At 60.8% G+C, this 24,419-nt stretch overlaps 2 protein-coding genes and 4 long non-coding RNA genes across 6 annotated transcripts; all 6 read left to right on the top strand.

Moving 5' to 3' along the window:
• Positions 1 to 419: 419 nt before the first annotated feature.
• On the top strand, positions 420 to 1,512 carry LOC148161713 (uncharacterized). The gene is made up of 2 exons (XR_015767391.1): positions 420 to 614; positions 1,318 to 1,512. It is a non-coding gene; the product is annotated as an uncharacterized LOC148161713 (long non-coding RNA).
• Positions 1,513 to 5,605: 4,093 nt separating this feature from the next.
• Positions 5,606 to 7,293, top strand: LOC148161712 (uncharacterized). Its single transcript, XR_015767394.1, has 3 exons — positions 5,606 to 6,035; positions 6,167 to 6,381; positions 6,483 to 7,293. It is a non-coding gene; the product is annotated as an uncharacterized LOC148161712 (long non-coding RNA).
• Positions 7,294 to 7,395: 102 nt separating this feature from the next.
• On the top strand, positions 7,396 to 9,592 carry LOC148161711 (testis-specific Y-encoded protein 2-like). Its single transcript, XM_088020613.1, has 2 exons — positions 7,396 to 8,065; positions 9,317 to 9,592. The coding sequence occupies exons 1-2, from the start codon at positions 7,553 to 7,555 to the stop codon at positions 9,590 to 9,592; spliced, it is 789 nt and encodes a 262-aa protein (XP_087876739.1). The 5' UTR covers positions 7,396 to 7,552.
• On the top strand, positions 9,557 to 11,149 carry LOC148161710 (testis-specific Y-encoded protein 1-like). Its single transcript, XM_088020624.1, has 4 exons — positions 9,557 to 9,664; positions 9,876 to 10,021; positions 10,123 to 10,214; positions 10,937 to 11,149. Exons 1-3 carry the CDS (start codon positions 9,592 to 9,594, stop codon positions 10,192 to 10,194), a joined length of 291 nt encoding a protein of 96 aa, XP_087876750.1. The 5' UTR covers positions 9,557 to 9,591; the 3' UTR covers positions 10,195 to 10,214; positions 10,937 to 11,149.
• Positions 11,150 to 17,497: 6,348 nt separating this feature from the next.
• Positions 17,498 to 18,590, top strand: LOC148161709 (uncharacterized). Its single transcript, XR_015767392.1, has 2 exons — positions 17,498 to 17,692; positions 18,396 to 18,590. It is a non-coding gene; the product is annotated as an uncharacterized LOC148161709 (long non-coding RNA).
• A 4,085-nt stretch (positions 18,591 to 22,675) lies between these two features.
• LOC148161708 (uncharacterized) lies at positions 22,676 to 24,363 on the top strand. Its single transcript, XR_015767393.1, has 3 exons — positions 22,676 to 23,105; positions 23,237 to 23,451; positions 23,553 to 24,363. It is a non-coding gene; the product is annotated as an uncharacterized LOC148161708 (long non-coding RNA).
• The last annotated feature ends 56 nt before the right edge of the window (positions 24,364 to 24,419 follow it).

The following is a 24,419-nucleotide window of genomic DNA, read 5'->3' as shown; positions in this document are numbered from 1 at the left end:
GATCCATCCCCAAAGTCAGGACGGGGAGGTTCGGCTCGACAGAGGTTTCACCCCCGTCTCCCCCAATCTGCCACCCGGGAGGTGGAGGAGCTCAGGGTTCCCCACGATTGCCGCAAGGTCCTGCTCTTCTTTGGCCAGAACCCCTACTTCCAGAATGTAGTCGTGTGAAGGAGTGTGTCCTCAGGGCTGTGGTTAAGAGGCCGCCGCCAGGATGGGCGGTCGCAGGTCCAGGAGGGAGGGCCAAACACGATTCCATACCCTCCACCTTCTCCCAAACTCGTCTTCCGGCAGGGTATGGGCCGTCACATTCCACTCCCATCCAGCGGCACCAGGATTATGAACAGGAGGCCTACAGTCGCAGGCACCACAACACCAGTCCTAACTTCTTCAACTGGTTCTCTGAGCACAGCTTTGCCGGGTCTAGCTGGATAGCTGAGGTGGGGCCCTGCGACAAACAGCGGGAAGGACCCCGCTGGGTTCGGCGGCAGCTTAGGATGGGCCTCTGAACCCTGCCCCGTTTCCCCTGCCGGATCATCATGGACGACCTGTGGCCCAACCCCTGCAGTACTACGTGAGGAAGAAGGCCCCAGGAGAGGGAACCGAGAGGAGGACAGGTGAGGTGCTCGGGGTGTGGGTGCCAAATTGTGCACCATGGTGCCCGTGGGACCTGGCTCCACCAATGGAGACACTGAGGCTCTGAGGAACTCTCCGCCGCAGGGACCCTGAGTCCAAAGGGCATCACCGTGCGACAGGAAGACTGGATAAGTGCATTGCCAAACGGCTTCTGCCTGGCGAAGCTTGAGGCAGGCGGGGCCAGGCAGCCTCCATGAGCCGAGCTGGAGAGTCAAAGCCAGCTGCACTTGTGGGAATTGTCATTCCGAGTCCATAAACCCCACCCACAGCTCTCCTAACACCGCCTTACACGTGGGCCCACTGGAGCTACCTCCCGCCACGCTTGGCACAGATGTCTGGGTATCCAGGCACCAAGGCTCACCCCGCCGCCCCGTCACCTGTCTGTGTGGGTCTGGACACCACAGTTGACCCCTTCATTTCCATAGGCAGCTCCATTCCCCCCGCCCCCAGCCGCGCCGAGTGCACTGGCCAGCGTGCACAAATTAGTTGAATACGTGGGTGGAGGAAAGGTAAGGCGATCACAGTCAGCAGCAGGGAGTGGCATGGGAGAGTGACCGCGGATCCCGCAGAGGGCCTTCAAACCCTGAAGCAACCTATGGCCCGGAGAGTGTACCCAGGTGTCTCCTCCCTTGTGCCGGTGTGTATGTGTGTCTGTCTGCGTGTCCGTGTGTCTGTCCCTCCCAGGGAGCGTCATGAATTTGAGATGAATAGGAGGGAGCATCGCACTTGACCGAAGCCAGTCCACAAGCTTGAGGTGGAGCCGAAAGGTCTGGCCGGTCCATCTGCGCGGGAAGTAACTGAAGTCCTGTGCCGGGGCGAAACATCGGCAGATTGAGGCGCCAGGAACCCTGGAAAAATATTAAAAGGTTGAAAAACAAAGTCAAATGTCCGTGTATGTGTGTGTGGGTGAGCGTGTGTGTGCCTGTGTGTGTGTGTGTGTGTGTGTGTGCGTGCGCGCGCCCGGGGTCGCTCGCGTGCCTGCGCTCCTCTTTGAGGCAGGGGTCGGGGGATTGCCTGAGCACATCGGCCTCGTGTGGGTGTTTGACTTCTCTGCCTGGGCATCGCCAGCCCATGGAATGGCTTGGCCTGTATGCTTGCCCAGAGGGCTAGGGCACACACGCACGGGGACTGCATCCCAGGGGCCAGAGGTCCTTCCCTTGGGGTGCGGGGGCGCTGAGCAGGGAGAGGAAATGGGACCAAGGCCAGCTCCCTGGGGCTCATCTCTTCCCTGGGGAAATGAGGACGTTCAAGGAAAGGAGCGATGAGCCGGGGCCGACCGGGTGCAGCACCCACGTTCGCTGGATGGAGAAAACAGTCGTCCAGGGATGCTCCCTGGTGGGTGTCCTCAGACATCCACTGCACACGCCACGGGGGAGTCGCGGGAGAACCCAGGTTCATCACTCCGTTGAACCCAGCGCCGGTGCTCTTCATGCCTTGGAACGCGCACAGGCTCTTGCTGACACGGTTGGACTCTCAGGACCAGCCACAGTAATAGCGAGGGTGGGTCAGGGCATATGGAGGGACGGTGGGAGAGGCGACAGAGGGAGGTGGGAAGGTAGGAAGACGACATTCATTCAGGCGCCGGGCGAGGCTCTCGTTTGTGGGGAACACCGACACACACACACACACAGACACTCTCAGATGCACAAGCAGGTGCACAATCACACCCCCACACACTCATTCAGGCACTCCCACACACTGACACACACACTCACTCTCAGGCACCCCCCACATACACACTCCTTCCGTCACTCACCGCCCCTGACAAACGCCCACTCAGTCCTCACGCAGGCACACTCTCACTCACTGACGCATCCAAAGGCTTCTTCACTCACATGTCTTGACACTCACACACTGACGCACGCATGCTTCCCCAGGATCCTAGCCCCCTATTTCCCTAAGGCCAGGGTGCAGAGAGAGGGGAGGGACAGGGTTTGACGGTTGCTAAGTGTAAGGGCCGGGCCAACCTCGCGTGTGCTCTCTGTCCCATGATGACTCTGGGGCCGATATCCCTTAGCCTTCTGTGCGTAGGTCCATGGAAAGACCCGCAGCATAGAGAGTAGGTGTCGCAAGCCGCACCTGGGAGGCGGTGAGGTGAGCCCCTGGGGTGCTCCTCCCCCAGGCAGGCATCTGCTGGCCTGGGACGCCTGGGCCTAGGGATGCTGGCAGAGGACTGAATCTGCTGCCAGCACAGTGGGGAGATGTCAGCGTTCGCCCCATGACACTCTTCTCCATCCCCAGCTAAGAGGGCTGCACGGGCAGTAGCCCCGACCCTGATAGGGCGATACTAACCTTCCTGTCCCCGACCGCGGCCCTCCCCGTGGGGCTCCCCGCTCCACAACTTCCGGGAATTGCGGCGGCTCTTTCCCGGAGGAGCGTTCGGCAGGCAAACTGCAAGGATGCTTCTTGTCCCTTTCATTATGCAGGACCGATCGCCTGTCCGGCGTCAGCCTGTGGAATTGATGATCTGTAGGATCTAGCCTTGCCCCTTAGAGAGTGGGCGGAGGCCCCTGAGGCTCTAGGAGGGAGGCTTGGCTCTCTCCGGCTGCAGGGGAGATCGGTCTTCTCAGCTTCCTTTTTTATAGGATTTTACTGTTTTATTTGAGAGAGAGAGAATGAGAGAGAGCACAAGAGCGAAGAGGGTCAGAGGGAGAAGCAGACTCCCCGCTGAGCAGGGACCCCCCCCCCCCCGACGTGGGTCTCGATCGAGGACTCCAGGATCATGACACGAACCTAAGGCAGCGGCTTAACCAACTGAGCCACCGAAGGGCCCTTCCTTTCAGCTGCTTGGTCTGGTAATGCCGGTGTACCCGCCTGTTGGCCCCTGGCTCTGCTTGCGCGGCTCAGAAGAAAGTGTGACTTCATAATCCGCAGCGGGAGCAGGTCAGATCCCATGTTGGCGCATGGTCTGAAGGGGTCCTAGCCTGGGCCATTTCGGGGGACCGCAGGGTAGTCCTCTACGCATGTGCCGTTTGGTAGGGACTGGCAGAGGATGTAAAGCTCGGGGAAAGAGGTGGGCACAGGGTCCCCCACTCGGAGCATCTCGCACCAGCGCTCGCGTAAAGGCGTGATGTTGGGGCACGGCCCGGAGAGAAGGGTGAGGCGAGGTTTGGGGGGGAAGCTTTGGGAGATCAGGGAGCCCCAGATGTCAGGACTCAATTGGACGCTGAGGCCTTCGGGGCCAGGGTCCCCAACAGGAAAGCAGGGTGCCGGGACAGCTTAGACAAACCCACGCAGAATTCCCGTGTGAACGCTCAGACAAGACCACGATGGCATTCTGTCTGGCAGCCTCTGCAGGGGGGAACCTTTGCAGGACGACCCAAAACAAAGCCACTAACCATGAAATATCGGTCGCTGTCACAACCTGAGGCACTTAGTCTCCAGATGTCAGCCCACAAGACCCATCAGCACCGGAGACGTGGGCGTGTTCCAAATCCTGACTGGCACACCTTGGCGAGTAATCCACAGGGGGCGCAATCTCAACGTCCGGGAAAGAGCTCAAAAGAACCCCCAAGTCTGAATGGGAACCCGGGAACACTCTCGGGGAGCTTTGTCCTCCGGCTGAATAAAACTTTCCCTGCTGCCCAGCGCTCTTCGTCTGGTCTGCCTCTTCCTTCCTCGAAGCGACGCGGCCAAGAGCCTGGGCACTCAGAGAAGAAAACTCCTGTACCCCAGAGTGCTTTACCGCATCTACATTGCACGCACCTTCGTCGGGGCTCTCCCCACACCCAGTTGAGTGAACACCTTAGCCTGGCGGGACCCGGGTCTGTCGATACCAGGGACATGGTTGGCGAAAGGCGCCCGGGGCCTGCGCCTGGCTGTCTCTCATGAATCCACGGAAGGGCACACTCCAGCTTCCAAGATACAGGTCTGTGCGTGCTCAGCAGAGGTACGCACACGGATGCCTCCTTGGACGCATTTGCCTTTGGGGCCCCATAGGCAACGCGGAGGATTTCCATAGGCAAAACCTGCTCTGGTGTTGGTTATGGTGTACTTTAGGGGGATGCCTTATTTCAGGCTAGCAGCTTGACTTAGCGGAATCACGGACACGCCTCCTTTCGGCCGGCCGGACCCTCCTTAGCAGAGAGCCCCGGCTGCCAGCTCCATTCCACGCCCAGCCCCCCCCTCCGAGCCACGGGCTCACCCTCCCACTCCTGCACCTTCTGTCTGGTGAAAATTTTCTGAGTCATTGGTGCCGAACATGGCCTGCACGTTATACTACTTTTTTCTCTGAACATATCGAACCTATCACATACTGCCTTCTGGCCTCCATGCATCCGAAGGGGAGGCTGGCTCTTCCTCTCCCTGAGGATCCCCAGTGTGTGGTGAGTCAGTCCCACCTCTGTAGACTGCCGAGAGATGTGTCTTTCCCCAGTGACCTGGGCGTCTCTTCGGCGCGTGTCTTCCGCTAGGCGCACATAGTGCTCCTTGGATGGGCAGAGTCAGGGTTGTCGGGCAACTTCCAAACCCTGTCACGTTAGGTCTTCGTGGAACTGCTACGTGAGTAACTCTGCCCCACCTCTCTCTGACGTTCCCGAGTCGTACATGTCAGTCGTGGGCATGAGGGTTTCCCGCAGACCTCTGTGGAGCCCTTCACTTCATTTCTTTGAGGTTTAACTCTCCACCGAACCCCGCATGACCGAGTGGGATCTGTCTGAAGGTCCACGGGTGCTTTCAGATCTCCTCTTGACGTCCAAGAGGGAATGTTTGCTGTCAGCCTGTGGGCTTGGCAATGTACAGATTTCAGCCTCCGTCCAGACTCCGCCCGTCCTCGCTCCCTCTCTCCCTCCCCCGCCCACCCTGTCCCCAGGCCTGCCTCCTCCTCTGCCCTCCTCTCTCCCTCGCATCCCCACCTCTCCCTCTCTGTTCCTCTCCCTCTGTCCACCCTCCCTCTTCCTCTCCTTCTCCGCGCCGCTCCCGCTCTTCCCCCGCTCCCTGTCCGGCCCCCCGCCCCCCAGGCTTCTCGATCTCCATGATGCGTTGTTTTGGGTGCACTATTTACTCAGGACGCTCCTCTAGTGTCCTGGGCATGTATACAAGACCAAATTCAGTTTGGACTGTAGCAGTAAACCCACAGACTGGGTTGAGTCAGGGACAGTCTCAGATAATTGTGCTTCTCCCCTGCAGACGGCCGGGCGTTGTCATCCCTGCAAAGTCCCTGGTTTGCGTTGACCAGTAGAGTTTGAAACGCTGACGCCCTACCATCCAGAACCCTGCACGTCACCCCAAGCGTGTTCCTCCTGCCTCCTTCGGTTCAAAACCACCCCTCCCGTCACGGGCGGCCCGACACATTCCTCTTCTGTACCTGAGGCCCTCCCACGATACGACACCAACGCCTCATCCTTGCCGTCACCCACTGGGCCTTCCTGGCACCCAAGGCGCCCTACATCCTCCATATTCCGGTACGCCTCCCTGCAGGGACCGGCATGGAGTGCGGGAGTGTCGAGAATGGCCTTGTGGGTAGCTGAGAATGGGCAGGGTGTGCCGCCAATGCTCACTTTGCCATCCCCTCCCCGACTGGCACTCCACTCAGGGACAGACAGACCAAGGAAGAACTTGCAGCAGAGCTGGGGCAGCCAAGACAGCCACAGCTCTTCAGCAAGGCGGATTAAAGCTGTCTCCGTGGACCATTATGCTGGAGATCGGACATCCCTGGCAGTTATGGTGAGGCGGGAAGAAAGACCCAGGAAAAGGGAACGCGGAGGTCAGACAAGGAGGGAGAAAGCAAAGAGGAAGGGCCAGGCAGAGGTAAGTACGGTGGGAACCAATCCTACCAGTGGCTTTGACGAAAGAACACCCCCAGAGTTACCGTTTTTTCTTTCTTGAGATTTTATTTATTCATTTTACAGAGATGAGACACAGCGAGAGAAGAAACACAAGCAGGGGGAGTGGGAGAGGGAGAAGCAAGCTCCCCGCTGAGCACGGAGCCCTATGCGGGGCTCCATCCCAGGACCCTGGGATCATGACCTGAGCCAAACGCAGAAGCTTAAAGACTGAGCCACCCAGGCCCCCGGCAGAGTTACTCTTTAGGCTACCTGGCCCGCCCATTAGCATGCCATAGAGTCCCAATCCCGGAACTGACTGGGGCTGTGCCAGTGGTTGTGTGAGCACGGAGGTGGCCTCGGACCTTGGCTCCTTGCTCATGCCAGGCCAATGATCTGTGTGCGGTTCCTCTCTTTCTAGGAGAGGCGGGTCGTTGGGGCGGGGACGAGCCTGCGTGCTGGATCCTCCTGGGCCGCCTCCTGGCTCCCTCCCGCACCGGGCGGCGAAAGGGGTGGAAGCCTTGTGGACAGCCATGTGGCAGTGGTTGGAGCACCAGCTAATGAGTGCAGGGCTTCCCCCGGTGTGACTAAGAAGGGGCCGGGTGAGGTTCCCGGGCGGCGGGGGCCACCCTATTGAGCGGCTGGCTGTGAATTTCCCGGTGCCAGCAGCGTGTTCCCAGTGGAACGGATGAGAGTGTGAACACGAGGTTGGTGGTACGAGGGAACTCCCGGGAATGGCCTGGTAGGTGTCAGCGAAGAAAATGCCACGGTCCAGGCCCGGACGCCACCCCTGAGGAGATGAAGCAGAGGGCGGGCTCCCGGGAGGGGCGGGGCGGGGCTGGTTGCGGCCACGCCCACCGCCGTGCCGCTGGTTGGACCACGCGGGCGGCTCAGCATCCTGGGCGTGAGGGGTTGAGGGGGGTGGTAACATCCCGCCAAGGGCACATGCGTGCCGGGGGCGCCACCCCCACGCCACCCAGACGCCGCGAGTCCGCAGGCTTTTGTGCGCATGCGTCCGCCAGGCCCCCATTCTCCGGTAGGAGCCCGCCTCGAAGCGTGGGCGCCAGAGCTTCAACTGCTCGGCGGTTGCCGGCGCCGCGTGCTCGCCCCCCCAGCTCCTACCTTCCGCGGCTGTCGCGGTTGGGGTCCAAGGCCCCATGGAGAGCGAGGCGCCGTCCGGGGACGACGGGGCTGCTCCGGAATCCTTGACCAGCTTAGTCCGCGGAGGGGCCGGTGACGACTCGGGGGCCGGTGGGGAGGCAGGCGCCCGGGCCGAGGCGGGGGCGCCGCAGGCCCTAGGCTGGGGGGGCATAGTGGTAGAGGCTGCGCTGGAGGCTGAAAACCGGCAGCGCAGAGGCGAGGCCGCCCCGGGGGAGGAGTTGGTGTTGGTGGCGGAGGATATCATGGCGGTGATGGAGGTCGTGGCCGTGGAAGACGGGGAGGTGACTCAAGCAGAACAGGACGAGGAGCTGCAGGAGCTGCCGCAGGAAGAGCCAGCCGGGGCCCCGCTGGCCGCGCTGGAGGTTGTGCAGTTAGCGCTCAGCTCTCTGGATGCCCAAGCTACCAGGGCCTACGTGCGGCACAAGCTCAGGGTGAATCAGAAGCGGAGTTCTCACCTGGCTCGCCGGAGGGCCATCATCCAGTGCATCCCTGGCTTCTGGGCCCAGGCCGTATCCTTCCTCCGGCTGGTGGGGTTTGGCTGCTGTGCAGGAGCACCGGGGGGAGGGCAGCAGCAGAACCACGGCCACGGCCATGGGCGCTGAGGGGAAGGGTTCCAACCCCCTTCCCCAGGTGGGAGTGGGCCCACGGTCCCGATAATGCACAGCAGAAGGAGGCGGATCGGGGCGCGCGTGAGAACGCAGGGGCTAAGACCTGTCCAGACCGTGTGTGATCAGAAGCTGCAGGCGGAAGCTTTGGGGCTGCAGCTCTCCCAGCAGGCTTGCGGGGTTCAGGGAACACGGGTCAACAGCCTTCGACAAGTAGTGTAGCCCAAATCCCACTTGGCTCAGAAAACCTATTGGAAGGAAACCGTTGTTGGGACATGGGGCAAACGGGGAGGCTGCCCGAACCCCTTCCCTGTCCTTCAGACCCTGCGTGGTTTTCCAAAGAGTTCAGGGCAGACCCACCATCTCGTCCGCACGCGGGTTGCCAAGCCAGTCAGTGGGCCGCCTCGCTTCGGCAGACCGCGGGAACCCAGACACGGCGCTGCCGGGGTGCTGCAAACCTGTCTCCACCAGCCCCACACAGCCAGGCCGAGGCCCCAGGCTCAGGCGCCTACATGCACCTTTCCTCCCTGCCAGGCTCTCCCCCTCTGTGTCCTCGCTCGCCCCCTCGCTCTGTCCTCTGTGCCCTCCCCCTCTGTCCGTTCCTCCCGGTGTGGGGTCTCTGTGTCCCTGTCTCTCTTTTGCTTTCCCTCCCGCCCCCATCTACTCCTTTCCCTCCCTCACTCGCTGACTCTGCCAGGACCAGCCTTTGGGCCGTGGGTGTGCAGCCGTGCTCCACGTGAGCCGAGCGGCCCCCTCCTGGGCGCAGGAGGCCCCTCAAAGTTACCAGACCTCAGGCAAACACACAAGCAAAGAAGACGTGAGCGTGGGAGGGAGCACATCCAGGCATCCAAAGAAGTGACCGCCTGCAGGCCACACGCACAGGCCAGGGGCCCGTGGGAAGGGAGAGCATTCAGGCCCTTGGCCTTCCCCTGTTGTCGGGTGCCGGCAGCCTCTGAGGTGCTGGAATCCAAGGCACTCCCCAGGGTTGAGCAGGTGGGAAGATAGGGCAGGAGATGAGGACGTTGGGAGCCCGGCCGTGCCTGGTGATTCTGCACATGCACTGTCCGGGTCTCTTGCTCTCAGCCGGCAAGGGCTGGGTCGCTCCTGGCTCTCGTACCGTAGCAAGGGCTGCCGAGACTCCTTGACCCAAAGCAGATCCTGAATCACCCCAAGATATCAGCCGTGACGGGTGACCAGGGCAGAGACGTGCTCAGCTTCATGACCAAGTTGGAGGTCAGTCCTGGGAGACGGAGGCTGGGGGAGGTCCGGTGGGAGTGGGCTTTGAGCAGGAATGGGCCCGGCATAGTGGTTAGGAGCGGCAGCCAGGCAAGCAGCCCCGGATACGTAGAGGACACGTTCCCACGTGCCCTCCTCTTCCTCCGGCGGGGTAGGTGGAGGAATTGTGCCGTCCTAAGTACCGCTGCAGGTTGATGTTTTTCTTTGAGAACAACCCCTACTTCCAGAACAAAGTGATCATTAAGGAGTATCACCTTAGCATTGCCGGTAAGAGTGGGCTTGAGCTTCGAGGGTGCTGGGGTCGGGCAGGGGGCCCTTGGGAGCGGAAGGGGAGGTAGGCGGGGGGGGGGGCCCGGGGGGGGCAGGGCCGGGACCCTGCCTCGGAGGGAGAGAGGCGGGGAGGTTGAGAGGGAGAGAGGCCGAGAGGGATTGGTTGCTAGGCCGTTGAGAGGCTTTCCTAAATTTTCCATTCCTGCAGGATATCGGGCGTCTCATTCCACTCCAGTGCAGTGGTTCTGGGACAATGCACATGGAGCTGCCAGGCGCAGGCACGAAACCACCAGCCTTAACTTCTTCAACTGGTTGTGTGATCCCTGCTCCCCAGGGTCTGACGGCATCGCCGAGGTGGGGACTCTGCGGCCTTCGTCCGCCGGGGTGATGCCTGGGCCCCGGTGCTTGGGAACGGGGCCCGGGCTCCTTGCTCAGCTAGTCTGTTTCCCCACCAGGTCATCATCGAAGACCTGTGGTCCAATCCCCTGCAGTACTACCGGAGGCAGGAAGGCAGCCGAAGAGAATGAACTGAGAAGAGGGCCTGTCGGTGAGCAGCCGGGGGCGCTGGGTCCTGACTTGTGTGTGTGGCAGGTGCCGGGACACAGGCTGGTTGGCGGCGGGGACACTGAGGCTCAGGGGAGCCTTGGCCCCAGCTCACCCAGAGAGCGGTTGGCAGGGTGAGAGGGGAACCTCGGGGAACTCAGGGTCCCCATCCAGGCAGGTGCGCCCATGCGGGCACGTTCAGGGACCCCAGGATGGCAGCTGGAATGTCCCAGGTCACTCCGGAGAAGGAAGACTTCTCCACCCCGTTTCTCTGAACCCTCACCCGTGCCCGTCGACCCCCTCTCAGGCCTTCTGCCGTTCGTTCATTTGGGGATGTCCTGTGTGTCTTTACGAGTGGGGCTGCCTCCTTCCATTCCCGCTCCTGTGCCCAGAATCCCAACTTCCCTCCGCAGTCCCGACCACCCCGTGGCCTCGCACAGCCACACGGCCATTCTAGGGAATGGCACTGGGCCTTGAGCAGGAGGCTCGTGAGGCTCTAGCTGAGTTGGAAGAGGGATCCCACGAGGACAGAGGACACCCTCAACACCGCCTCGGCTATCCTTGGTATTATGCAATTTCACGAATCCCTGACGTGTGTGTGTGTGTGTGTGTGTGTGTGTGTGTGTGTGTGTGTGTGTGTGTGTGTGTGTCGTGTGCATGGCAGCTGTGTGGACGTGTGTGTGTGTGTGTGTGTGTGTGTGTGTGTGTGTATCGTGTGCATGGCAGCTGTGTGGACGTGTCCACTTCAGAGCATCAGAATCTTACCAACAAGAAATCGTCGAGGAGGCCACCACCGCTGTGAGAGATGTGTGGACGAATCTACGTGGTGCTCTGCCTGCACAGGTCACAGTTGTGAAAAGGATCACCAGTGCCCGCTCTGGAGAGTATCCAGCACCTATGTGGGGAAGGCGAGAGAGGCATAAACAAGTTAAGAAGTTCTTTGCGTCTGTGTGTGGGTTTGTACTTGGAGCCAGGATATGGGGAGGAGGCAGTCAGCCTAGTGGGACCCTCCACCCCATGGCCTGTGGGATTCCATGTGTGGCGGTGAAGTTCAGCATGGGGGCAGGGCAGTGGAGGTCAGGGCTCGGCATGCGGACAGAGCACCCCCCATCCTAGGTAGGGTCTACGAGGAGCTCGGTCAAAGGCAGACCTCTCTTCATGGGAGCCTTGTCCTTTAGGGTAGGGCACACAGGCGGGGAAGGGTCCTGGCGAGCGGGACCCTCGTCGCCTGGTGGCTCCAGGCACCGCCTCATTGACACCGCTTGAGGAGCTTGGCCCAATAGCCTTGCTACCTGGAAGCGTGCCCCACATGCTGTGATCGGTTCCCATGCGTTCAACCGGTCAGGAGCACTGCAAAACCCACGTGTCCCGAGGAGAAGATGGAGGCATTTCCTTGTGCTCCCTGCAGACCCAAGCCCTCCTGCGCCGCACCACCTGCCCACAGGGGACAGTTCCAAGCACGTGTGACGGAAGGCAGGTTTGAGTGCTGGGCACTGTGGCTTTGTGAGTGGGTTGTGTGGGAGGGAGTTGCATGCCCACGTACACTTTCGGGTGTGTGTCAGCGCATGTGGGTTCGTGTATGTGTGCCTGTGCGTTCGGCCCCCTGAGCATGGCCCTTTCCCGGGGATCTTGTGTGTCTGTGCAGTGTGTGTGAGTTTGCATGCGCACGTGAGTGTGTGGCAAGGGTGCATGCCTGTGGTCCGAAGACCATGTGTCTTGGTGTGTTTCGAGAGTATGTGTTTGCAGGCGCATGGGTGTGTGTGTTTGGGAGGCCACGTGTGTGCATCAGTGTGTAGGGGCCCAGGGTGTTTATGTGCTGCATTTCCATGTTTGCATGCCCACGTATGTGTTAATGTGCGTGTCCAAGTGCGCATGCTTGTGTGCCATAGCACTTGTGAGTTGGTGTGTGTTGCGTGTTTCCACACAGATGGCTTGTCTGTTTGTGTGTGTGTGTCTGTGTGTGCGCGCGCGCGTGTGGGCCCACATGCACATACCTTTGTGCGGGCACCGTGTGTTTATATTTAATGGGAATGCGTGTTTGCATGCGACACATGGGTGTATGTGTGTGGCCAAGTGTGCGTTTCTGTGTGTCGGGGATGTTTTGTACCTCCATGTGTTGTGTGAGTGTGTGTATCTTTCATGTACACATCTGTGTGTGTTCCTGGCAAGTGTGCATGTCTGTGTACTGGAGACCAAATATTTTGGGTGTCTGTTTCCTGAGGGTGTCTTTGGCCATGCGTGGGTTGGTCTGTGTTTGGGCGGTCAATGTGCATGCCTGTGTGCGGGGACCGTGTGTGTGTGTTGCATGGTGTTTGTGTTTCCCAGTGCACGTGAACGTGTGTGTGCAGGCGAGTAGAAATTCGCCTGGCTGTCTGTGCTATTCCATGGGCATATTGCGTGTGTGTGTGTTTTCAGGCGTACCTGGGCGTGCGACTTTCACAGGGGTCCGTATGTATGGAAGAGTTCCAGAGACCTTCCGTGTGAGCGTTGAGTGTAAGTGTCATTGGTGGCACAAGGGTGTCTGTTGTGTGTGTATTTGCAGGCTTTGGGTGATTGTGTGTGTGTGAGTGTGTGTGTGTGTGCGCGCGCACGTGGGAGAGAGAGAGAGAGCGGTGCCGTCCGCATGGGTTTGTGTTTATGTGCGTGCATGCGGCCCTCTTCATTCCCGTGTGTCGAGCCCGGGAATGTGTGTGTGTGTGTGTGTGTGTGTCGTGTGCGTGTGTTTGCATGACCTCGTGAGTGTGTGTTGCATGTCTCTGTGTGTTTGCAGGCACGTGTGAGTATGAGGGTGTGTGGCCACTGGCCCATGCCTGTGTGTCGAGACCGTATGCGTCTGTGTCGTGTGTCCAAGCATTTGCACGTGCACACGTGTGTATGAGAGTGTGTGTAGGCCCCGGTCAGCGAAGGAGAGGGCCTGTGGGATTGCTAGCTCTGCCGATGATGGAGAAAGGGGCAAGAGGCCGAGGGCAGCCACGTCCCTCCGGACACACAGGCCTCGTGTGCATTCCGTGGTTCTTCAGTGGTCCGTCTCCCGTGTCGATGCACAGACGCAAAGGGGCCAAGCCAAGGGGGGCGGGATGGGATTTGGCAGGCGGTTGTGAGGCACACCACCCATCTGTGCTGATTGAACACATGGTTCCAGGTGTGGGAATTAGCTAGGGGTTTCACCCTCTTCCCAGGCCACACACCTCTTGTGGTGTGGCCTCTCTCACCTTCCCTCCCCGGCAAGGGCTAGGCCAGACGTCTGTCATTGCACGAATGTCACACGGGAGTGGGAGTGGACGTGGACAGCATCCACATGACGGGCGAACGGATGCAAACCACGGTCCGAAGACTGTGGGGGCGCATATTAAATCCAGTCTGGTGGAAATACGTGGAGACCCGGTCGGGGACTCTACCTGTATACACGTGCACGGTTCTCCTGACTGAGACGGGGGCAGGGGGGCGTGTAAGAAGCCCCTTTTGTCGGTGATGCCTGTAGAGACAGGCTGGCCTTGGCACCGACCAAAAGCCCCATGCCATTTTTCAGGCTTCAAACCACACTTGGGCATCTCTCACCTCATTTGTGGGCCAGCTCTGGGTATGTGATGGCCCAGCTTGCCGATCCACTCACGGTCTGACCCGGCTGGCCCAGAGCACGTAAGGCTAGGGAGGATGCGTTCCCCTCTGTAGGCCAGACGAGCTGGCAACCCCTTACCGGGGCATTCGTGCCTTTGGCAGCATGCAACATTAGACGCTCCGTCTGTGGGGTGGGGGGCCGGGCGTTCGTGCTGCCGGTCGCCTGGGTCCCGTCCTCAGCTGCTTGCCGCCTGGCTTTCCAATGAGTGGGCCCTGAGTTCACTGTGCCGGCGGACAGCATCCACCTGCCGCCCTCTCCACAGGGTTGGGTCAGACTTCCTCTTCAGGGAGGGGCGTCTGGGTCACCTTTCCTGTATGCTCTTGGCCCCAGGAAAGGTATGTGTCCCTCTGTCCTCCCTTACAAACACACTCGTTCTCTGTGTGAGTGTGTGAGCTGTGTTCGTGTGCGCAGCCGGCTTGGCACCCTTTCGAGGGTCACCGGCGTGGCTGCCGGTCCCAGAGCGGGAGAGGGCTTTGATTTCCTGGGAGAGGAGCTGCTCCGAGATGCAGCTGCATCTTCTGTCCGGAATTCTTTAGGTACCAGAGGCCGTGTGCCCACAGGGGTCAGAGAAATTGCGCCGGGAGACAGAGTCAGACAGGAGGCCGGCGAGGAGAGCGTGAGGAAAGGACAGTCGGACGGGTGGAGTGAATGCTCTTCGTCGCTTTCCTCCTGGCCAGCAGAGGGCATGCACGGGGACAAAATGTAGCGGCATATTTCCCGGAGGCGGCAGAGGGGTTCGGGGCCTCTGTGTCCTGGAAACGCACTATGAATACTCCAGGGTCTGGGCTGACCATTTCCACGCACACTGGAGCAGGCTTCCCGTGGTGCACACAGTATCCTGGGTCTTAGAGGAGTCTATTCGGGAAGGTTGAGGGACAGCCTCGCCTTGTCGGTACAAAATCCAGGCAGAGCACGCACCTGACGAGGCCGTGGGAGGCGCGGGCAGGGGGGGTGGGGTGGCGGTTGTGTTGGGGGGTGGCGTAGGGGTGGGAGGGGGGTTCGGTCGGGCTGGGAGCTCGAGGCCACCGCGGAGGAGGCACGCAGGCAGGCTCTCTGGCGGGCTGGCAGGCTCCGGTGGGATGAGGGGCGGGGCCGCCAGCGGGCACGCCCACCGCCCTGCCCAAGCTTAGAGCCAAGGGCCTGGCTGAGTCCTGGGCGTGCTTCCGGGACTCCATCCCGCCAAGGCCGCATGCGTGGCCCGGCCACATCTGCCTCTTGCACACCTCGCCCCAGGCCCTTGTGTGCATGGGTCCCATTGTCCAGAGGCCTCCGGGAGGAGACTGCTCTCGGTCGCCGTCCCTGGGTGCCAGAGCTGCGCTTGGGGAGGAACCTGAGGAGGCCTGTGCTCACAACTCCAGCCCTTCCCTCCGCAGCTGCCCCGGCGACGCAGGGTGCGAGGGAATCCCGGACCCGCCTCAGTCGGGAAAGGGGCCGGTCACGTGGCGGCTGTCCCCGGAGATAGAGGCCCCTGGGGCGCGCCGGGGGCGCTGAAGTCCCTCGGTGTGGGGATGGCGGGCATGGCTGTTCGGGAAGGGGAGGAGCGATGGGAGGGAGAGGGTGCCATCCTGGCGGTGGAGCTGGTCTTATGGTGGGTGCTGAACCTTGCCGTGTTGGAGGGCGAGGACGGAGACGGCGAGGAGGCCACGGAGGACCCGGAGGAGGTAGAGGAGGCAAGGGCAGTTTAGGAGTCGGAGGAGTAGAGAGAGAGGGGGACGGTGAGGAAGAGGAGGGTGAGGAGGAGGAGGAGGAGGAGGAGAGGCTGACAAGGCTGTGGAGGAAGAGGGCGAGGAGGCTGTAGAGGCTGAGCAGGAGCAGGGCGAGGAGGAGGAGGATGTGGACAGGGAGGAGGGGGAGGCTGAGCATGCTGAGAAGGAGGAGGCTGAGGTGGTTAAGCAGGAGCCAAGGGAGGAGGAGAAGCCCGAGGAAGAGGAGGAGGTGGAGGGGCCTGAAGAGGCTGAGGAAGAGGAGGGGGAGGAACAGGCTGAGGAGCAGGCTGTTGCGGAAGAGGCTGAGGTGGAGGAGGCTAAGGAGGAGCTTGTTGGAGAGGAGGTGGCTGAGGCAGAAGAGGCTGGGGAGTGCGAGGAGCCTGAGGAGGGAGAGGAGGCTGAAGGGGCTGAGGAGGAGGCTGAGCACGAGGACCAGAGGGAGGAGGGCCAGAAGGAGGAAGAAGGGGCGCAGGAGATGCAGGAGAAGCAGAAAGGAGAAGAACAGCCAGAGGGGCGGCGGGGTCCGATCCCGTCCTCGCTCGAGGCTCTAGAGGCCCTGCAGTCAGAGCTGGAGTGCGTTAAGAAACAAACCAGCAGGTCCTACTCCGGGCTCAGGCTCAGGTGTTGTCGGAGGCGGCAGCGTCCCCTGGAACACCAAAGCGCCCTTATGCGGTGCATCCCTGGCTTCTGGGCCAAGGCTGTAGCCTTGACGCTGTCATGGAGGGACCCCGATGTGGCCGGGCTAGAGCAAGAAGTACCGAAGGGAGGGGGCCGTTGAGTATCAATATACATCTGGAGGTGAACCCCCCACCCCCAGCCCCACCCCAACTCCCCGGGTTCCGGTGGCCACGCCCATGCCCTGGTGATCCGGACAGCCTGGACATCCCCGCCCTGGGTGGGGGTGGGGGCTGGGGGCCTCTGGCTGCCCTTGATGTCACACGAGGCTCTCGAAGTCCAGTGGAGGTGTAGGACCAGAGAGCCAGCTTTCAATTAGGCATTAGGAGTCGCAGCAGGGCGTCTTCCCACAAAACAGGTCCAGCTTAAGCTCAGGTTCCCCTCGGGGTAACGTGGCAGGCGGAGGTTGTGAGTGCCCACCTGCTCAGCCTGAGGCAGGAAGGTGTGCTTGTCCGGAGATGAGCTGGTTGTGTCTGGCTGTCAGCAGAGGAGGATGAGCTGCGGAGGTGGGCCTGGGGCGGGAGGGGTTGTCTCTGAGGATTCTCAGCCCCCTGTGTGAGTGCTGAGACCTGCAGTATCCCGTGAGGGGGCCCGGGGGCATTGAGGCAGTCCGTGTGGACGGAGTATGACCCGGGGGAGCAGAGGGGAAGCAGTGCCCAGCTGCTGTCCAGACTTGCACTGTAGTTCTAGCACTTTCATCTCCAGCCCTCGGAGGGTCCTTGACTTACAGCAGTTTGTGAAACACCCACAGATGTCAGCCGTGATCAGGAAGCAAGATCACGCCCTCCTTGGCTACATGACGGATTTGAAGGTCTGTACAGCCGCCTTAGCCGGGAGCGCGGGACGGGAGAGGGGAGCATGCCGAAGGGATCCATCCCCAAAGTCAGGACGGGGAGGTTCGGCTCGACAGAGGTTTCACCCCCGTCTCCCCCAATCTGCCACCCGGGAGGTGGAGGAGCTCAGGGTTCCCCACGATTGCCGCAAGGTCCTGCTCTTCTTTGGCCAGAACCCCTACTTCCAGAATGTAGTCGTGTGAAGGAGTGTGTCCTCAGGGCTGTGGTTAAGAGGCCGCCGCCAGGATGGGCGGTCGCAGGTCCAGGAGGGAGGGCCAAACACGATTCCATACCCTCCACCTTCTCCCAAACTCGTCTTCCGGCAGGGTATGGGCCGTCACATTCCACTCCCATCCAGCGGCACCAGGATTATGAACAGGAGGCCTACAGTCGCAGGCACCACAACACCAGTCCTAACTTCTTCAACTGGTTCTCTGAGCACAGCTTTGCCGGGTCTAGCTGGATAGCTGAGGTGGGGCCCTGCGACAAACAGCGGGAAGGACCCCGCTGGGTTCGGCGGCAGCTTAGGATGGGCCTCTGAACCCTGCCCCGTTTCCCCTGCCGGATCATCATGGACGACCTGTGGCCCAACCCCTGCAGTACTACGTGAGGAAGAAGGCCCCAGGAGAGGGAACCGAGAGGAGGACAGGTGAGGTGCTCGGGGTGTGGGTGCCAAATTGTGCACCATGGTGCCCGTGGGACCTGGCTCCACCAATGGAGACACTGAGGCTCTGAGGAACTCTCCGCCGCAGGGACCCTGAGTCCAAAGGGCATCACCGTGCGACAGGAAGACTGGATAAGTGCATTGCCAAACGGCTTCTGCCTGGCGAAGCTTGAAGCAGGCGGGGCCAGGCAGCCTCCATGAGCCGAGCTGGAGAGTCAAAGCCAGCTGCACTTGTGGGAATTGTCATTCCGAGTCCATAAACCCCACCCACAGCTCTCCTAACACCGCCTTACACGTGGGCCCACCGGAGCTACCTCCCGCCACGCTTGGCACAGATGTCTGGGTATCCAGGCACCAAGGCTCACCCCGCCGCCCCGTCACCTGTCTGTGTGGGTCTGGACACCACAGTTGACCCCTTCATTTCCATAGGCAGCTCCATTCCCCCCGCCCCCAGCCGCGCCGAGTGCACTGGCCAGCGTGCACAAATTAGTTGAATACGTGGGTGGAGGAAAGGTAAGGCGATCACAGTCAGCAGCAGGGAGTGGCATGGGAGAGTGACCGCGGATCCCGCAGAGGGCCTTCAAACCCTGAAGCAACCTATGGCCCGGAGAGTGTACCCAGGTGTCTCCTCCCTTGTGCCGGTGTGTATGTGTGTCTGTCTGCGTGTCCGTGTGTCTGTCCCTCCCAGGGAGCGTCATGAATTTGAGATGAATAGGAGGGAGCATCGCACTTGACCGAAGCCAGTCCACAAGCTTGAGGTGGAGCCGAAAGGTCTGGCCGGTCCATCTGCGCGGGAAGTAACTGAAGTCCTGTGCCGGGGCGAAACATCGGCAGATTGAGGCGCCAGGAACCCTGGAAAAATATTAAAAGGTTGAAAAACAAAGTCAAATGTCCGTGTATGTGTGTGTGGGTGAGCGTGTGTGTGCCTGTGTGTGTGTGTGTGTGTGTGTGCGCGCGCGCCCGGGGTCGCTCGCGTGCGTGCGCTCCTCTTTGAGGCAGGGGTCGGGGGATTGCCTGAGCACATCGGCCTCGTGTGGGTGTTTGACTTCTCTGCCGGGGCATCGCCAGCCCATGGAATGGCTTGGCCTGTATGCTTGCCTAGAGGGCTAGGGCACACACGCACGGGGACTGCATCCCAGGGGCCAGAGGTCCTTCCCTTGGGGTGCGGGGGCGCTGAGCAGGGAGAGGAAATGGGACCAAGGCCAGCTCCCTGGGGCTCATCTCTTCCCTGGGGAAATGAGGACGTTCAAGGAAAGGAGCGATGAGCCGGGGCCGACCGGGTGCAGGACCCACGTTTGCTGGATGGAGAAAACAGTCGTCCAGGGATGCTCCCTGGTGGGTGTCCTCAGACATCCACTGCACACGCCACGGGGGAGTCGGGGGAGAACCCAGGTTCATCACTCCGTTGAACCCAGCGCCGGTGCTCTTCATGCCTTGGAACGCGCACAGGCTCTTGCTGACACGGTTGGACTCTCAGGACCAGCCACAGTAATAGCGAGGGTGGGTCAGGGCATATGGAGGGACGGTGGGAGAGGCGACAGAGGGAGGTGGGAAGGTAGGAAGACGACATTCATTCAGGCGCCGGGCGAGGCTCTCGTTTGTGGGGAACACCGACACACACACACACACAGACACTCTCAGATGCACAAGCAGGTGCACAATCACACCCCCACACACTCATTCAGGCACTCCCACACACTGACACACACACTCACTCTCAGGCACCCCCCACATACACACTCCTTCCGTCACTCACCGCCCCTGACAAACGCCCACTCAGTCCTCACGCAGGCACACTCTCACTCACTGACGCATCCAAAGGCTTCTTCACTCACATGTCTTGACACTCACACACTGACGCACGCATGCTTCCCCAGGATCCTAGCCCCCTATTTCCCTAAGGCCAGGGTGCAGAGAGAGGGGAGGGACAGGGTTTGACGGTTGCTAAGTGTAAGGGCCGGGCCAACCTCGCGTGTGCTCTCTGTCCCATGATGACGCTGGGGCCGATATCCCTTAGCCTTCTGTGCGTAGGTCCATGGAAAGACCCGCAGCATAGAGAGTAGGTGTCGCAAGCCGCACCTGGGAGGCGGTGAGGTGAGCCCCTGGGGTGCTCCTCCCCCAGGCAGGCATCTGCTGGCCTGGGACGCCTGGGCCTAGGGATGCTGGCAGAGGACTGAATCTGCTGCCAGCACAGTGGGGAGATGTCAGCGTTCGCCCCATGACACTCTTCTCCATCCCCAGCTAAGAGGGCTGCACGGGCAGTAGCCCCGACCCTGATAGGGCGATACTAACCTTCCTGTCCCCGACCGCGGCCCTCCCCGTGGGGCTCCCCGCTCCACAACTTCCGGGAATTGCGGCGGCTCTTTCCCGGAGGAGCGTTCGGCAGTCAAACTGCAAGGATGCTTCTTGTCCCTTTCATTATGCAGGACCGATCGCCTGTCCGGCGTCAGCCTGTGGAATTGATGATCTGTAGGATCTAGCCTTGCCCCTTAGAGAGTGGGCGGAGGCCCCTGAGGCTCTAGGAGGGAGGCTTGGCTCTCTCCGGCTGCAGGGGAGATCGGTCTTCTCAGCTTCCTTTTTTATAGGATTTTACTGTTTTATTTGAGAGAGAGAGAATGAGAGAGAGCACAAGAGCGAAGAGGGTCAGAGGGAGAAGCAGACTCCCCGCTGAGCAGGGACCCCCCCCCGACGTGGGTCTCGATCGAGGACTCCAGGATCATGACACGAACCTAAGGCAGCGGCTTAACCAACTGAGCCACCGAAGGGCCCTTCCTTTCAGCTGCTTGGTCTGGTAATGCCGGTGTACCCGCCTGTTGGCCCCTGGCTCTGCTTGCGCGGCTCAGAAGAAAGTGTGACTTCATAATCCGCAGCGGGAGCAGGTCAGATCCCATGTTGGCGCATGGTCTGAAGGGGTCCTAGCCTGGGCCATTTCGGGGGACCGCAGGGTAGTCCTCTACGCCTGTGCCGTTTGGTAGGGACTGGCAGAGGATGTAAAGCTCGGGGAAAGAGGTGGGCACAGGGTCCCCCACTCGGAGCATCTCGCACCAGCGCTCGCGTAAAGGCGTGATGTTGGGGCACGGCCCGGAGAGAAGGGTGAGGCGAGGTTTGGGGGGGAAGCTTTGGGAGATCAGGGAGCCCCAGATGTCAGGACTCAATTGGACGCTGAGGCCTTCGGGGCCAGGGTCCCCAACAGGAAAGCAGGGTGCCGGGACAGCTTAGACAAACCCACGCAGAATTCCCGTGTGAACGCTCAGACAAGACCACGATGGCATTCTGTCTGGCAGCCTCTGCAGGGGGGGACCTTTGCAGGACGACCCAAAACAAAGCCACTAACCATGAAATATCGGTCGCTGTCACAACCTGAGGCACTTAGTCTCCAGATGTCAGCCCACAGGACCCATCAGCACCGGAGACGTGGGCGTGTTCCAAATCCTGACTGGCACACCTTGGCGAGTAATCCACAGGGGGCGCAATCTCAACGTCCGGGAAAGAGCTCAAAAGAACCCCCAAGTCTGAATGGGAACCCGGGAACACTCTCGGGGAGCTTTGTCCTCCGGCTGAATAAAACTTTCCCTGCTGCCCAGCGCTCTTCGTCTGGTCTGCCTCTTCCTTCCTCGAAGCGACGCGGCCAAGAGCCTGGGCACTCAGAGAAGAAAACTCCTGTACCCCAGAGTGCTTTACCGCATCTACATTGCACGCACCTTCGTCGGGGCTCTCCCCACACCCAGTTGAGTGAACACCTTAGCCTGGCGGGACCCGGGTCTGTCGATACCAGGGACATGGTTGGCGAAAGGCGCCCGGGGCCTGCGCCTGGCTGTCTCTCATGAATCCACGGAAGGGCACAGTCCAGCTTCCAAGATACAGGTCTGTGCGTGCTCAGCAGAGGTACGCACACGGATGCCTCCTTGGACGCATTTGCCTTTGGGGCCCCATAGGCAACGCGGAGGATTTCCATAGGCAAAACCTGCTCTGGTGTTGGTTATGGTGTACTTTAGGGGGATGCCTTATTTCAGGCTAGCAGCTTGACTTAGCGGAATCACGGACACGCCTCCTTTCGGCCGGCCGGACCCTCCTTAGCAGAGAGCCCCGGCTGCCAGCTCCATTCCACGCCCAGCCCCCCCCTCCGAGCCACGGGCTCACCCTCCCACTCCTGCACCTTCTGTCTGGTGAAAATTTTCTGAGTCATTGGTGCCGAACATGGCCTGCACGTTATACTACTTTTTTCTCTGAACATATCGAACCTATCACATACTGCCTTCTGGCCTCCATGCATCCGAAGGGGAGGCTGGCTCTTCCTCTCCCTGAGGATCCCCAGTGTGTGGTGAGTCAGTCCCACCTCTGTAGACTGCCGAGAGATGTGTCTTTGCCCAGTGACCTGGGCGTCTCTTCGGCGCGTGTCTTCCGCTAGGCGCACATAGTGCTCCTTGGATGGGCAGAGTCAGGGTTGTCGGGCAACTTCCAAACCCTGTCACGTTAGGTCTTCGTGGAACTGCTACGTGAGTAACTCTGCCCCACCTCTCTCTGACGTTCCCGAGTCGTACATGTCAGTCGTGGGCATGAGGGTTTCCCGCAGACCTCTGTGGAGCCCTTCACTTCATTTCTTTGAGGTTTAACTCTCCACCGAACCCCGCATGACCGAGTGGGATCTGTCTGAAGGTCCACGGGTGCTTTCAGATCTCCTCTTGACGTCCAAGAGGGAATGTTTGCTGTCAGCCTGTGGGCTTGGCAATGTACAGATTTCAGCCTCCGTCCAGACTCCGCCCGTCCTCGCTCCCTCTCTCCCTCCCCCGCCCACCCTGTCCCCAGGCCTGCCTCCTCCTCTGCCCTCCTCTCTCCCTCGCATCCCCACCTCTCCCTCTCTGTTCCTCTCCCTCTGTCCACCCTCCCTCTTCCTCTCCTTCTCCGCGCCGCTCCCGCTCTTCCCCCGCTCCCTGTCCGGCCCCCCGCCCCCCAGGCTTCTCGATCTCCATGATGCGTTGTTTTGGGTGCACTATTTACTCAGGACGCTCCTCTAGTGTCCTGGGCATGTATACAAGACCAAATTCAGTTTGGACTGTAGCAGTAAACCCACAGACTGGGTTGAGTCAGGGACAGTCTCAGATAATTGTGCTTCTCCCCTGCAGACGGCCGGGCGTTGTCATCCCTGCAAAGTCCCTGGTTTGCGTTGACCAGTAGAGTTTGAAACGCTGACGCCCTACCATCCAGAACCCTGCACGTCACCCCAAGCGTGTTCCTCCTGCCTCCTTCGGTTCAAAACCACCCCTCCCGTCACGGGCGGCCCGACACATTCCTCTTCTGTACCTGAGGCCCTCCCACGATACGACACCAACGCCTCATCCTTGCCGTCACCCACTGGGCCTTCCTGGCACCCAAGGCGCCCTACATCCTCCATATTCCGGTACGCCTCCCTGCAGGGACCGGCATGGAGTGCGGGAGTGTCGAGAATGGCCTTGTGGGTAGCTGAGAATGGGCAGGGTGTGCCGCCAATGCTCACTTTGCCATCCCCTCCCCGACTGGCACTCCACTCAGGGACAGACAGACCAAGGAAGAACTTGCAGCAGAGCTGGGGCAGCCAAGACAGCCACAGCTCTTCAGCAAGGCGGATTAAAGCTGTCTCCGTGGACCATTATGCTGGAGATCGGACATCCCTGGCAGTTATGGTGAGGCGGGAAGAAAGACCCAGGAAAAGGGAACGCGGAGGTCAGACAAGGAGGGAGAAAGCAAAGAGGAAGGGCCAGGCAGAGGTAAGTACGGTGGGAACCAATCCTACCAGTGGCTTTGACGAAAGAACACCCCCAGAGTTACCGTTTTTTCTTTCTTGAGATTTTATTTATTCATTTTACAGAGATGAGACACAGCGAGAGAAGAAACACAAGCAGGGGGAGTGGGAGAGGGAGAAGCAAGCTCCCCGCTGAGCACGGAGCCCTATGCGGGGCTCCATCCCAGGACCCTGGGATCATGACCTGAGCCAAACGCAGAAGCTTAAAGACTGAGCCACCCAGGCCCCCGGCGGAGTTACTCTTTAGGCTACCTGGCCCGCCCATTAGCATGCCATAGAGTCCCAATCCCGGAACTGACTGGGGCTGTGCCAGTGGTTGTGTGAGCAGGGAGGTGGCCTCGGACCTTGGCTCCTTGCTCATGCCAGGCCAATGATCTGTGTGCGGTTCCTCTCTTTCTAGGAGAGGCGGGTCGTTGGGGCGGGGACGAGCCTGCGTGCTGGATCCTCCTGGGCCGCCTCCTGGCTCCCTCCCGCACCGGGCGGCGAAAGGGGTGGAAGCCTTGTGGACAGCCATGTGGCAGTGGTTGGAGCACCAGCTGATGAGTGCAGGGCTTCCCCCGGTGTGACTAAGAAGGGGCCGGGTGAGGTTCCCGGGCGGCGGGGGCCACCCTATTGAGCGGCTGGCTGTGAATTTCCCGGTGCCAGCAGCGTGTTCCCAGTGGAACGGATGAGAGTGTGAACACGAGGTTTGTGGTACGAGGGAACTCCCGGGAATGGCCTGGTAGGTGTCAGCGAAGAAAATGCCACGGTCCAGGCCCGGACGCCACCCCTGAGGAGATGAAGCAGAGGGCGGGCTCCCGGGAGGGGCGGGGCGGGGCTGGTTGCGGCCACGCCCACCGCCGTGCCGCTGGTTGGACCACGCGGGCGGCTCAGCATCCTGGGCGTGAGGGGTTGAGGGGGGTGGTAACATCCCGCCAAGGGCACATGCGTGCC

This window comes from Eumetopias jubatus, unplaced genomic scaffold, assembly GCF_037043125.1.
Source record: "Eumetopias jubatus isolate StellerSeaLion01/CBP00866 unplaced genomic scaffold, mEumJub1_p1.0 scaffold_86, whole genome shotgun sequence".
In the NCBI taxonomy this organism is placed as follows: Eukaryota; Metazoa; Chordata; class Mammalia; order Carnivora; family Otariidae; genus Eumetopias; species Eumetopias jubatus.
Note: the sequence above shows the minus strand (reverse complement) of the source record. Positions and strands in the feature narration are given on the sequence as shown.

What these genes read in the sequence shown, in the direction of transcription:
- LOC148161710 (XM_088020624.1), top strand. Translation starts at nt 9,592, where the DNA reads ATGTTTTTCTTTGAGAACAACCCCTACTTCCAGAACAAAGTGATCATT. An exon ending in GTATCACCTTAGCATTGCCG is followed by an intron (nt 9,665 to 9,875) that starts GTAAGAGTGGGC and finishes CCATTCCTGCAG; the next exon opens with GATATCGGGCGTCTCATTCC. An exon ending in GGTCTGACGGCATCGCCGAG is followed by an intron (nt 10,022 to 10,122) that starts GTGGGGACTCTG and finishes TTTCCCCACCAG; the next exon opens with GTCATCATCGAAGACCTGTG.
- LOC148161711 (XM_088020613.1), top strand. Translation starts at nt 7,553, where the DNA reads ATGGAGAGCGAGGCGCCGTCCGGGGACGACGGGGCTGCTCCGGAATCC. An exon ending in CTGGCTTCTGGGCCCAGGCC is followed by an intron (nt 8,066 to 9,316) that starts GTATCCTTCCTC and finishes GACCCAAAGCAG; the next exon opens with ATCCTGAATCACCCCAAGAT.